Raw genomic sequence first — 14,583 nt, forward strand, 5'->3', positions numbered from 1 at the left:
ACACAGACTTGCACCATGGAGCCAGAAAACGAATCTGCCAGGACGACAGGCGACAATGACTCCTCGACTGGGCCCACATCAGGGACAGACACTGAAGCTGCCAGACGTGACACCGCAAACAGCAGACAACATTATCTGATTGAGGGGCTACCCAGCCAGGGTCTTCTCCCGAGCCATTGATAGCCCACAAAACACAACACAGCAGGAGTTGACGATAAGCGACATTCGGACAGGCATGGGTCTGACGGTCCACCACTGTTGAACTAGCAGGTTGCAATTGACGGCTGCATTGGCTCGGACCCACTGACCACATCCAGTAAACGGGCACAAGGGAGCAGGTAACACAGTGCCTGACTCGCTGCACTGTAAATGGTGCATGCATCCCCTATTACAATCAAGGGGTTTGAATATGTTGCCAGACCTTGGCATATCAGTTTGGGTGGATCCTTGCTACATATCTGTTCTGTTAATGTTTTACATGTTCTACCTGGTTGGGTGTTTTCCCAATTCACTCCTTATTGAGCGGCGCTGTCCCATCTCCCCCCACAGGTGACACAGAGACGCATCCAGCATAAAACAATACACCTGCGATTGCCCACACAAATATATTAACATGGAACGTGAGGGACATGCACACCCCTGCACATCGTTATTCAATAAACGCCTACCTTAAGCACAGGTCGACTCATATTGCACTCTGTGGGGAACGGGGTCGGGAGAATGAGTCGCCACGAGTATGAGTCTATCTTTAACCACTTTATTCGGTTTGAAAACACCGAGGTAGGTTCAAACAGGATTTTGAGTACAGTGTCCTGGGGGGTATAAACAAACGTGGAGACTCTCCGTTGGGGAAACTTCCGAAGTCTTCGGTTCCAGTCTTGAGGCAGCTGGAGGTGGCCACAGGTCCGGAGATGCACTCGGGAAAAGGAAAGAAAAGCAGCCACGTTAGGGGCTGGGGTCGGTATATACAACCGGTGAGAGGAGGGTAGGGTAGTGAGGGATCACCAGGGTGCTACCACCAACTCTAGCAGTCTGGGAGTGTAGACGGCCGGCAAGGTACGACGATAGTGACCACCCTCAGGCTACCCCGTCCCACCCTGTGATTTGAACAGCCCTTGAAAACGCCCCCGTACCTTGTGGAGCCACACTTCTCCCCTGGAAGTGTGGCGGGGCGGCTCGTGGTATCGTTGGCCTCCTGGCTTGTCGTCACTCAGCTCCAGGGGTCCTAGCAGCGGTTCCACGACAGTTCCTCCGTCTTCTTCCGTGGCGTCCTCCTCGTGCTTCGGCTGGCGTTCCGAAGGTTCCGTGCCGACAGTCCAAGACGGGGCTTCCTTAAACGCCCCCAGCTCCTCTGATTGGGTAGTGTCAGATGACGTCCTCTCACCTGATTGGCCGATCGCTGTAGAACATGCCCCTAGCGTCATAGAAGCTGGATACAGAGATGCACGTCCCTGAGGCAGAGCCGGGGAAACCCAGGAAATGTCCAAAGGATCCTGCGGACGGGGTGGAAAGGAAGAAACGTTAGCAAGTACACCCCGTCCGTCCGAATCAGGAAGCTCATCTAGGTCAGGGAGCTCGGCTTCGTGACACATCCCACCCCCAGGATTGACCCGATCGGGGGGAATCGGATAGCGGGACAGAAAGTCAACATTTCCTTGCAAGGAACCCTTTCGATGACGGACCTCGATCTGGAAAGGCTGCAGGGCCAAAAACCAACGCAGAATGCGATCGTTGTTCCCCCTGTTACGCTGAAGCCAAGTTAAGGGAGCATGGTCCGTGTACAACACAAACGGTCTCCCCTCGAGATAGTATCTCAGCTTTTCCACTCCCCAACGGACAGCTAGGCACTCCTTCTCAATCGTAGAATACGCCTGCTCCCTAGGAAACAACTTGCGACTGATAAAGAGCACAGGTCTTTCAGCCCCATTCTCGTCTTCCTGGGAAAGGACCGCACCAATGCCAACCCCAGAAGCGTCCGTCTGGAGAATGAACGGCTTGAGGAAATCAGGGGAAATGAGGACAGATGAAGAAGTCAAAGCGTCCTTCAAGGCTTGGAAAGCCAAAGACTGTAGCAGAGAAGGAGCGGGGAGTGCAGCAGACTTGATGTTCTTCCCGAGGAGGTCTGTGAGAGGAGCTGCCAGACTAGCAAACTGAGCAATGAATCGGCGGTAATAACCCACCAACCCCAAGAAGGCCCTGAGTTCCTTTTTTGAAGAGGAGTAGGGTAAAGCTTTGATCGCTTCCAGTTTCTCAGTCTGAGGCTTAATTTGTCCATCCCCCAAAAGGTACCCAAGATATTTGACCTGCTGGAAAGCAAATCGGGACTTCTTCGCATTAATGTGGAGATTGGCATCCCTTAGACTGGTCAGTATGTTCCCAAGGTGTTGTAAATGGTCATCCCAGGTTTTGCTAAATACTACAATGTCGTCCAGGTAGGCAGACGCATATTGTAAGTGAGGTGCCAGCAGTGTATCCATGACCCTCTGAAACGTTGCTGGCGCCCCATGCACACCAAAGGGAAGTACCGTGAAGTGGTAATGACCAGATGGGGTTGAGAATGCTGTCTTTTCCATGTCTTTGGAAGCAAGGGGAATCTGCCAATATCCCTTGGTGAGATCTATGATGGTGATATACCGAGCCTCCCCAAGGCGTTCCAATACTCATCGACTCTAGGCAAGGGGTAGGCATCTTGTTTGGACACCCGATTAACGGCCCTGAAGTCGATGCAGAAGTGGATACCACCATCAGGCTGCGGTACTAATACCACCGGTGAGCACCAGTTGCTGTGGGAAGGGACTATGATCCCGGACTTCAGCATACTGTCCACCTCGGCTTGGAATGCCGAGCGTCTTGCCTCGGGGATTCGGTAGGGCTTCTGTTTTACCACTGTATTGGGGAGAGTAGGTATGCTGTGTTCCGCCAAGTGGGTACGGCCCGGTTGATCCGAGAAGACTACTGAATGAGACAAGAGCAGTTTCCTAACTTCTTGTTGCTGGATAACAGATAAGTCAGGATTTACAGGAGCAGCACTAACTGTATGGTCTGTATTGAGTACAGGAGACACCACGTTGACTGTCTGAGGGGGTGGCCCTAACCATTTTTTAAGGATGTTAATATGGTACATTTGGGTTTTGCCTCTTCCTAACTGTACCAGATAAGTAGTACGTCCTATTTTCTTCAAGATTTTGAAGGGTCCCTGCCACTCCTTCCTCATTTTATGTGTAGAGGAGGGTAATAGAATCAAAACCCAGTTACCTACATCCAACACCCTCCACGTTGTACCACGATCATACAGGGTTTTCTGTTTGGTTTGAGCTACCGCTAAATGCTCATGAGCAAGCGTTCTGAGTTTGTGTAGCCTGCTCTGCAGTTGTCTAGACAAAATAAGAGAGTCCATTAGATCACTGATTACGTGTAAGACCCCGGGCATAGATGGACTCTCGTCTTGAGAATTACCAAGCCTATGCGTCCACGGTCACTCCGCAACTACATCCACAATATGCAGAGGCGCTTAAAACCAGGTTACTCCCTGCCAATCTCCCGGAACACTGCTTGTCTCCCTACTCAAACCCGACAAAGATCTGGATGACCATGGATCATACCGCCCACTGGCTTTCGTAAATACGGTCTATAAAATCTTAGCCAAAATACTGGCCTAAAGACTGGAACCACTGGTGGCAGCTCTAGTTCATCAGAGCCAGAATGGATTTGTCCCATCTTGTAACACTTAACTAAACCTTAGGCGCTTCTTCAGAGCATGGGCTGCTCCTCCATTAGGGCGGAGGAGCGTCGTCCGCTGCTTTCTCGCAGTGCGAGAAGCAGAAACCTAAAACGGTAAAACTACCATTTTATGTTTCTGCTTCTCGCACTGCGAGAAAGCAGAAGGATATGCCTGGTCTGGGGCGGGCGGGTGGGCGGACCTGCTGGAGTCCAGGGAAGGAGTGGCTTGCCCACTCTTGAGTGTGCTGACTGTTTGGTCGGCCCCAAGGCCGACCAAACCAGTCATACGCACTATGCATTTTCTCCATGAAGGCTGCATGCAGCCTACAAGGAGAAAATGGCCTTCCAATAGACTCCTGTGGGGTTAGCCTCCAGCTAATCATAACTCTGCCATTGCAGCATTGTGATTGCCTATGGGGAGGGAGGCTGCCTGCTCTGCCTGCTTCTTGTTAAGGAAAACGCGGGACCCGGGAAGGTACGTTTATTTGTCTCCAGGAGTCATGCCGGCCGCGACTGCTTCAGAGTATCCACCTACTTAGTGCAGCAGTGGCCACACTCGGTGGGCCTCATGCTGGACCTGGAGAAAACCTTCGACTCCTTGAAGTTGGGGTATCTCTTTGCGATACTCGCCAAATATGGCATCATGGGACCTTTCCTCAACCTGATCAAACTGCTAAAAACAGAACCAGCAGCGCAAGTAAAGACAGGCCGGCACCTCTCTGCGCCTATATGTATAGGCAGGGGCACCCGACACGGTTGCCCACTGTCCCCACTCCTCTTCATGTTGGCGGTGGAGCTCCATGGACGGGGGTAGAATGGGGGATTCCCTCCCAATTCCGGTCGATTGAGTGGCAGATGAGTTTATTTGGAGTAACCGTAGCCAAACTTCACCTCTCAACAGACCGTGGAGAACTGGCTGTCCCAAACAAGGAGCACTACTACCTGGCTTCACAGCTTCAATTGGTGGCAAGATGGCTAGCGGGACTACAACTAAACACTGCTGCTGTTGACCCACCTAGGTCGCTGGGTTGCATTCTTCGTTTGTTCCATCCTTAAGCTAAGCACAGAATGCCTGGGCAGCTATTCCTAAAAGTCTCACACAAATGCTTTCGCAGACGTCTATACATTACACTCACGGTGTCGTCTTAAGCACTGCCATTGCGTGGTACCCTGTGGGGAGAAGGTGTTGCGTCTACAGCAGAGCTATCAACATGGCTAGAGACAAGGGCTCCGATGTTGTGGGATCTTTACCAAGATGGTGTGCTATTGCCATATGAAGTGCTCGCAGAACTGAATGACCTGCCACCTGGCCGCTTTCTCCTGCATCGCTCCCTCCTGGCGAGCCTTAGGGACACATGAGGGGACACGTCCACAGAAATACCTACACACCTGACAATCCAATACCTGCATGTCATGGGGTGGGGCAGGCACCTTACTAAATGGCTGGCTTGCTTGCTCACACCACCACCACACGGGGGTGTCCCTTGCACCACTTAAGCAGCAGTGGGAATCGGATAGAGGTCGTCCTTTCAAAGACAGGGAATTGTCTGAGGTAGTACACAGCCCTGAATATGTTAAATGCAATGCGCACTTTAAACTCATACATTACATGATCCAGAGAGCATACTTCACCCCAGCAAAAATTAACACAATTTACAAGCGAACGGATCAGAGTGCCCCAAGTATCAAATGCTAGACACTGACCTCCTCCACATCCTTTGGACCTGTCCGTCGCTGAGCACTTACTGGAAGCAGGTCAGTGACGCATTGGCGACATGCACTGGCCGCATACTTGCATGTACATGGGAGGAATGCATACTCCATCTCTACCCTATAGGTATAAAGCGGAAGGTCACCTCCCGCTTCCTAGACCTGGGCATGCTGACGGCTAAGCACCTGTTCACAAGAAGGTGGAAGAGGCCTTATTCACCAGCCCTGCTGGCCTGGAGACAGTCGCTCCTCGTCAGGGCTTGGGCGGCGGGAGAACGGAGGACGCCCGGGGGCTTCGCAAGGAACCTTTTGTGGCACAATGGGAAGCCATTTACATGACTTCCAAGGGGCATCCACGAATGACACCTAGATCACAGCTCAGCCCTCCCCTACTAGATCTCAGTCCACATTATAGAGCACACTTCGGGGCATGGAGAGCCTGATAGCTGTAAAGGGAAATGAGCCCTTACACGCGATTGACCTCATTTCCAGGCTTCTCCGCTCACCATGGACCAGCCCTCACTATTTCATTCATGCCTGAACCATAATAACGCAGCAGCCTAACTAGTGGAGGTGGGGGGAAAGCATATGAAGGCATGGACTACGGGACACTGGTAGGCAAGACTAGCCAGTCTCATTAGTCCTATGGACACTGGGTGCTAACGAGCACATAGATAAATAACCGATCCAATGTATGAATAGTTCTATAAACGAATGTTGGGCAGAAACATCAAAACGCCGCTGGATATGCCAGGGGTGTGGAGCGGGGGATTGTATCCTAGGAGGGACTCATTTCTGCATCGCTTAACCGTTACCCATGTTAACTTTCAGAACTGTTATTGGTCTAGACGACTTAGTGGTTGATACATGCATAGCATTCGTTTGGGCATGGGATAATGCAACACAGACGTCAATACATCGTACATTACGACCACAAGCTAAATGATCAGTGGGAAACGCCTGAAAGTAATGTCTACCAGAGGGAGTGGAGGCACACGCCCACTTGTTCGTGGCTGGTTATAGTCAATATAATGTGTAACCATGATGTTGTAAAAGTGCAATGCAAACCATAAATGTTAAAGATAAACCAACAATAAACAGCTGTTAAAAAATTTTTTTGAAGGGGTTCAGGTAAAAAAAAAAAATACTTTAGTCTACTTGGGGGTAAAAATAGGTTATTAATGTATTTTACTAACAGAATATAGAAAATGCATGGAGAGTGACAATGAGTTCATTCTGTAGAGAATGAGCTAACAAGATATTCGTTTGGTAAGATTTAACCCAGCACTTTCAAAAGTGAGGAGTCCATACACTATTGCACTGAACAGAGATGAACACGAGTAATGTCTGTTGTAGCCAAAAGCAAAGCATGTATTTGTAAGGAAAAAATGACTTCTTCAAAAACATTGGCACAAAATATGCGTTTATTATTTGGAACTTGCTATGACTAGACTTCGAGTTTACTAGTATTAATGTGGACATTCTTAACTAGTGATCCAGCTATAAAATGAGCCATCGCTTGAGCAAAATCCAGTTCTTCTGGAGCAAATCCCAGGCCACATTTTATGCTGTGCTTTTTGCGGGAAGCGCGGCCAACACACAGTAAAGGGAAGAGGTGTGAAATGGGCGGCTGGTGATTTGGCGATGAACCACTCCTATTCCCTGGAAATACCTGGAGTGAAACTCCATTTCATTCAACTTCATCCTGACATTGCATTTCCTTCAGCCTTTGCATTTCCCCTCTAGCCTATACAATGGTATGAAGCACGGGGAGGTTGAGATGCGTCTATTTGAAGTGAGTCTTATATCGTTGCTAATGAAGTATGGCCAGAGTGTGATTAAAGATGCTGGCCAATGGATAGTTGTGTGCCATCTGTTTAGGGGGGCTATTGTTGTATCATCGGTTCCATTCTTGGATTAGAAAATGGTATCCTCTAGCCCTGAAAGCTGTGATGATGGCAAGTCATAGGATAGATGCTACAGAATGTCCGCACGTGCCACCTTCTTGTGCAGGTTTTAAGTATCACAAACTCGGTTACCTTATTAACTACTTAAATGTAATTTATTTATTAAAGCTGAAAATTCTACTGGGAATTCCACCACTTTATCTAGTAAAATCAAAATGGTACCTAATAAAAGATCTCAAAACTGGCTTTTTTCTTTCATGCAGCATGGCGATATGTGGGCGCTGCTGGTGGATTATTTTTCTTATTCATTCAGCTCTTTCTGCTAGTGGAGTTTGCACACAAGTGGAATACAAATTGGTGAGTTCATTGCCACATTTCTTTATGCTTAATGGAATTAATGTGTGATATGTGGGGCCGTATTATACATAGTGCCACTAGGCGCAAAAGATGTGTGCACCAGCTTTGTGTGACGTGGGGGCACTATGGATTTACTTAAGGAGATGCAAATGCTTGTGCAGCTCCTTCTGCAATACTGATAGCACTGGTGCATAGCGTAGCATGTTTAGCACCAGCATGATTATGAGGGCCTTTCCTTCTTTGCATAGGAATATGGCACCAGCAAATGGGGAAAATGACTTTGCCTCTGCGCCCACGCAGTATTGTAGATGTGGGCACAGAGGCAAACATGCCCTTAGGAGGCACACTGGCAGAGAGCGCCACGTAAGGGCAGCCATCTGTAGGCGGAAAGAGGGTCTCATAAACCCCCAGACATTCCTCTGCAGACTGTGCAGTCACTCACTGCACACATCTGTGGGGGCACATCACATTCCTCTCAAAAGTGCTGAGGGCAACCCGCTTGCACAGAGAGACAGAGTGGCTTTGAAGCAGCTGCTCCATATTTCACTGAATCTGCTGCCTCCAAGGCAGCGCAGGTTTGCGCCTACCGTGACGGCAGCATATTCATCCTACTATGGAGCACTGTCCCTGTGTGTGTCCGTCGCACCTGTATAAAGGAGAGCTATGGCACTAACAGGGCCATTGCTTCCTGTCTGTATTATGAGCCCTGGTGTGTTTTTATCTGAAGCCATGACATGATGGTATCTGTCAAGAAATATGAAACTTTTTGTTCACCAGTGCGGGCGCTTTGACCTCTGCTGAGACCAGAAATACCCTCTGGGTACCAAGAATCAATTGTTACTAAAAGAGGGGGAAACTGATTAGGGAGCCAGTCACCCTAGCAGAAGGTATGCCTTGGTCTGGCTTCTAGCCACCACCTGAATTTTATATGCAATTGTAGAGCGGATTGAGGGTATTAGTTCTGCCACACACACTTTATTTGGGTGACCGGACATGCCCCCTGGGAACTAGGAGTTCTTGTTTGCCTAACGATAGAATAGGAAACAACGTAAGGAGCCAAGCATCTTGGCACAACTGGATGATGCACCATTTACTCACCAACTACATTTCCCATTTCTTTCCAATTTGGGTAAATAGAAATTTCTAACATTGATCATGTTTTTCTCAAATTAAACAAGCAGTGGCATGAAATAGGGGTGGCAGGGGAGAGTGGCAAGGAATATAGAGCAAGCAGCGACACAGGAGATGTAAGGGATCTAGCAACAACAGCGGCGATGAGGACAGAAGAACACAAATATCTCACACTCACCCCAGCAGAGGCCAGCAGGGTTCAGACAAGTTCAGTAACATCAGATCAGCTAGCCAGTTGCACGGAGGCCTTTGAAGATTGTGTGTGCTTTTAGCTCACACATGAGGTCTACCAACTGATCCCTCTAGTCACTCTGAGTGGCCTGAGGCAAGCAACTCCAATCTTCCTTCTCGGACAGCAAATCAATCCTTCAAGCAGCAGGGCAGCCAACTGGCAGCTGGGCAGTCCTATTTCTGTAACTTCCGTCGGTCCAGAAGTGTTTTGATGAGTGGCTCTGGAGGTCCAATATTTATACGTGGTATCAGCCTTTGTGTTTTTTTGGGGAACTCCCTTTCGTGTACCCCAAATCTGGTTCTGAAAAGTTCTTCCTGTGTCAAGACTCCAAACTGTCTGGGGATGACTAAAGGCAGGGAATGCCTGTTGTCATGACCCTTTGTGTGTGCAGGAGGCATAAGCCCTTTGAAATGTAAATGAGGCTGGGTACAGCCCCTCCCCTGACCCCTGCCTATCCTGTCCATACCCAAGCCCCTCGTTTCTTACTATCTGGAAGCAAAGCCCAAACCCCAGAGCCATTCACAGTCATGTGACTCAGGACGCTGACAGAAGGCACATATGGCTAGGACAAGAAAATGCCAACTATCAGAATTCTAACTTAAAATCAGGCTTTACCTTTGGAGAGGATTTTAAATTACGTCTCTTTCTAAAGTGAGCACTTATTAAATGTAATAAGGTAACCCAGCGTTAGTTAAAGGGAAAGATAGGCCTCATAACAAGTGAAAAATTACTTTAGGACTTTTCCACTGCACGGACATATTAAACATAGGTTCACATGTCCCGCTTTTTAATTACAACGCATCCTGCCTTATGAGCCTTTAGGCTCAACTTTGGGGTGACTTATGAGTATTATAAAGAAAGGTTTAGACCTTGCAAAAGACTTATTTTGCCAGGTCGAAGTGGCCTTTTAAAGCTGCACTACAGGTTTCAGTGACAGACCTAAGACAGAGGGTGGTACAATGACTGCTGCTGACCACCAGAAGCATTCAATATACAGGACCTGGGTACATGTGGTACCATTTACTAGGAACTTAAAAAGCACAAGCAGTGTTAACACTAGTTAGCAGGGAAAAAGTGAAAAGAGTACTAATGCAAACAAAACAGGTTCAGAAACAGAAGGCAAAGAAATGGGGGTAACCCTGCAAAAATTGCCAGGTCTAATACTCCTTACCTGGTCCGGACTGGCCACAGCGGGCACCGGACATTTTCCCAGTGGGTTAGAAGGGTGGAGGCCGGTTTTGGCCCATTGGGGGCCAGTTTTGGTAAAGAGGGAAGGTTTTGCTGCTGTGCTGCCATATCCTCTCCCTGTACCAAAAACAGCAGCAGTGTTTCTTAAAAGCACATAATTTCACCCGCACCCCACCCCCTACATGCGGTCGGTCTGACTCAGTTGCCAGAGCTGGTTTACGTTCCCAGACCGGCCCTGCTCCTTACCATCCAGAATTACCAGAAAGCCACCTGACTATTATGCTTTCGTCCGTACCTGAGATTCTTGGGAATAATTTCTATTCATTTTACTGTGCATTGTTAAACTGATGCATGGCTGATACACAATTAAAAACTGTTGCAACAGCTCAGATATAGACTAGGTATCACACAGGTTTGTGAGAACTCTGAAATCTACTTATCTCTGTGACTAGAAGCTGCTAGGGACTAACTGCAAATTACTTTTGTAGCTCAGGCTTCAACACATGTAGTTAAATATGTAAACTGTGTTGCCAATGTCTGTTTTTCACCCTTTGGCATTCACAAATTAGTAAATTCTGTGATGTTTGTTTTGGAAAACCTTGACTAATGCACATAAATGATCCTTTACTGAAGTCAGAATTTTGTTAGTTTTAGGAAATGTATAGCTGTCTGTTATTTCACACCTATTTTCTCTACAAATTGCAAGCAAGTAGAAAGACCAAAAATAGCTAATTATGACCACCATTTGTAAAAATAAAAAAGGGGGGGGGGGGGTGGGGATTTTGAGCACACTCTTTGTATTTTCTTACTGTAACATTTACCGCATGTTTTGGACAAAGTATATTTTGTCATATTTCAGCTATTTTTCTCCGAGCCCTCCAGAGTAAATCACCAACTCTGGATTGATTTCTTTATAGTCCAAACATGCTATCTATAATTTGTCAAAAGATATTATGAATGTTGAAGTGCAAACTGTTCCAAATGTGATGAAAGGCGCTCCATACGGAAAGGGTCCCTTAGCCCGTACACCATCAATACCAGCCATATTCTAATTTTCTGTCTTGAAAAAATGAAGCTTGTACATTGTTCTGATCACTTTATACTTTCATACTATGCTGTAGATGCAGATAAGGCTGCTGAAAAAATTACCATGGTCAAATTACCATTGTCAAATTGACTTCTGCCCTCCTATTGCTATTTCCTACAGGGAGCTAACTTGCATCAAATGTCTATGCACTGGTCACCCAGGAGGAGGTATCTCCCTGTCAAATATAGATGAAAGGGAGCTACTTTGGCCTCTTCGCATGTTTTCTCCATGGTCTTTTGCCTCAATATTTCCTTATGAGGTGAAGCGCCATTAATCCAAGAGGTCTCAAGAAATCAGTTTGCCCAATTGGGTAACCATCTCCCTCCAGGTCACATGGATACTGTTTCCAGTACTAGCCTAATGCATCCTAGCTAGTCTTCGTTTGCATCCATCAAGGTAATTACACCATCACCTTAAATCAGTAATTTGTGGGTGAAAAGTTCAGGATGGGAGGCAGTGTCTCCAATCAGTTGATGTGAGGTGGTCACAATATTGCCCAAGTCTCTGACCGCCCAGTAGCACCTTTACTCTCCTTCTTTTCTCCTATTCTCTTCTTTTGGAATATACCAACTGGATGGGGATAGGAGAGACCTAGAATGTAGGATAAAATTGTGTGTTCCCAGCTGTATTGCACCTACCCGTCTGCCTCTTTATCTAATGGATGACACGCATAGGCTGCATTATAAAAGTATAGGTTTTGCCAAATCTTGATATATGTACTACTTGCGTAGTGGTCCATGTCTTGTTACTAGGTGGCAGAGTTCTTGTGAGTAATACAGTCACCCAAGTGGTATTGTTCAGTGGGCGGCTTTCAATTTCGTTTGTGGTGAGTTAAGGACGAAAGACCAAAGAGGCCTTTAAAGATTAGGCTAACCGATGTCACACCTCAGAGTCAGTGCTTTATTCTGCTGGGTGAAATGCAGTTGTCATGTTATTTGAAAATCGTAAACTCGGCCAAAGTGTGCTATCGAAATACGTAGCCCTCTCTTTTTGTTTCCCTGCGGACTATTTTGCTAGACGTAGACATAATTACGAAAAGCATGACTTGCTTACACGGGTGTCTTTTGGACTGACTTCCCAGTGCAGCTTCTGCTTACCCCTCCTTGTGTGATGATGATCTATCCTAGTCATTAATGTTTTGTTAGGCTCTTCTTTGTGATGTCTTAACAGTCGTTTGTAAATCTTCTCTTGCCAACAGGACTGCTGGTACTGCGCATAATAAACTGTGGTATGGAGCGCTTGCCATTGTCATCCTGTCCTTGTACTCTGTTGCTGTCGGAGCGCTTATTATGATGTCCGTACTTTACACCCACCCCAGCGGCTGCCTGCTCAACAAGATTTTCCTTGGTGTCAATGGTGGCTTGTGCCTTTTGGTGTCCATGGTGGCCATTTCTCCCTGTGTTATGAAGCGTAAGTACAGATTACATTACTTTTGATCAGTCTCATATGTTTGATTTTGTAGCTTTATGTTCTTATACATGGAAAATCTTTTTTTTTTGAGCAAATCTTTTTTACTGAATAAAGAAATACAGGGAAAAACAAAAGAGGACAAAGTGCTGTACATTTTCAAGAATTTCAAACCGTTTCCTTACATTGGTACATTATTCGACTTGGTGTTACATTTGAATAAAACTTCAACCAAGTGTCTCATACAGTACTTAGTGATATAGACATTATTCCCTCCCGTGGTCCGTCAACTGTGGGGAGGAGTCATCAAAGGATGTGCACATCATCCCTCTACGCACATTCCATACCTCCCAAATCGTCGTCCATTTTTGTGTGCAACCTCTACTTTCGTACACCACCCTCTCTTCCTGCATGCTAAATCCATATCGGACTCCCAGTCACAAAACTTAGGTTTAAGTACGCCCTTCCAGGTTCTTGCTACGTTGCGTTTCGCTACCATACAGCCAAGGGAGACCCATAGACTCGGCTCTCGTCAAATCAGTAGCTTCCCAGATATTTAGAAAACACATGCGGGGCAAAACTTTGGTGGTTTTGTGGCATGTTGAGGGCAGTGCCGACTTGACCCTCCCCAATATGTCTGAAGAGTCGGGCATTCCCACCAATGGTGTAGGAATGTACCACTTTGGCCACACCCCCCTGGGGCAGGCAGCGGAACTTAGGGCACCCATTTTTGCAAGCACTGAACTGGTGTAATAAGCTCTATGCAGGACTTTAAGTTGGTATACATGGAAGATCTTGGTGTGCTCGTCTTTGCCTGTGTTGATATTCGAAAGCACTGCACTCTTCATAAATTCAAACATATATATTTTTGTTGTATTGCCCTATCTGGCTAGGCTCTCCCGGTCTGATTCACAGAGCTATTAATGCACCTAAATGTGTAAAGAATAGTATTTACCAGGTCAGATTCAGCTTGGTGATTCACTGAATTGGAGTTTCTCCTTTTTAGTTTATGATTAAATAAATATGCTGAGGGTGGGCTATGGGGGGTGCCACTATGTAGGGGGATGGGGTGGATTCCATGCCTGGAGAATCCCCACTTGTTTGTGGTTCTTTGCAAGCTCTATGCAGCCAGTGGACTACCCACCCTGACGTTGATCGCAGATTTACTTGTGTCATGGACCGTAGTAAATCTGTGATCAGGGGAAGAGACCTTCCCAGGCATAAAATAATTACAAAAGCACAAGGCTATTGCATAGGTAACATACTATCAAGGTACGTGGTAAGTCTTGCAGGAGGTGGTGTATCTTACTCTACTATCTCAGTCCACCCTTTTTGGGGCAAGACCGAGGGGCCCTAATAATTGGTTAACATTGTTCCCAACTACATCGTTCTGGCTTTGATTCTCTTCCATCTCGCTGTACACTGCCCTGCTCTCCACTTCAGGTGAGCAATCCCAAGCATCTTATAGAAGTTGAACGACTGCTTTCCCAGGAGAGAAACAGCCTTTACAACGAAGCCAGAACCCCGCATGCCTTTACCACGCATGCGACACTACCACGCATGCCATTACCACACAAGTGTTTTTCATGAATATGCCTTTACGTTGCATGCCATTACATTGAATTTCGTTGTAAAGGAATTAATGGTAAAGGCATATTCGTTGTTAAAGTTTTGAAGGTAAGTACATGAAAGGTTTTCTCTAGGGCTTAGGGTGGGTAAGAGTGTATGGCTTTTTGAGGAATTAGGAGTTTTTGGGGAAAATGGGTATTTTTTCAGGATTTAGTGTGTGTTTGGGTTTTTGGTGGTAAGGGTATTTTTAGGGTTTAGGGTGGGTATGGGTTTTT

At 46.9% G+C, this 14,583-nt stretch overlaps 1 protein-coding gene across 1 annotated transcript in view; it reads left to right on the forward strand.

Annotated features, from left to right (window-relative positions):
* Positions 1-14,583, forward strand: part of SERINC5 (serine incorporator 5) — a 255,206-nt gene that overhangs the window by 182,646 nt on the left and 57,977 nt on the right. The window contains exons 5-6 of the mRNA XM_086960722.1: positions 7,601-7,694; positions 12,531-12,742. Coding sequence (XP_086816848.1) covers positions 7,601-7,694; positions 12,531-12,742 — 306 coding nt within the window. The remainder of the gene's footprint in view (positions 1-7,600; positions 7,695-12,530; positions 12,743-14,583) is intronic.

The sequence above is a fragment of the Lissotriton vulgaris genome, chromosome 3_1, assembly GCF_964263255.1.
Source record: "Lissotriton vulgaris chromosome 3_1, aLisVul1.2, whole genome shotgun sequence".
Taxonomy (NCBI): Eukaryota; Metazoa; Chordata; class Amphibia; order Caudata; family Salamandridae; genus Lissotriton; species Lissotriton vulgaris.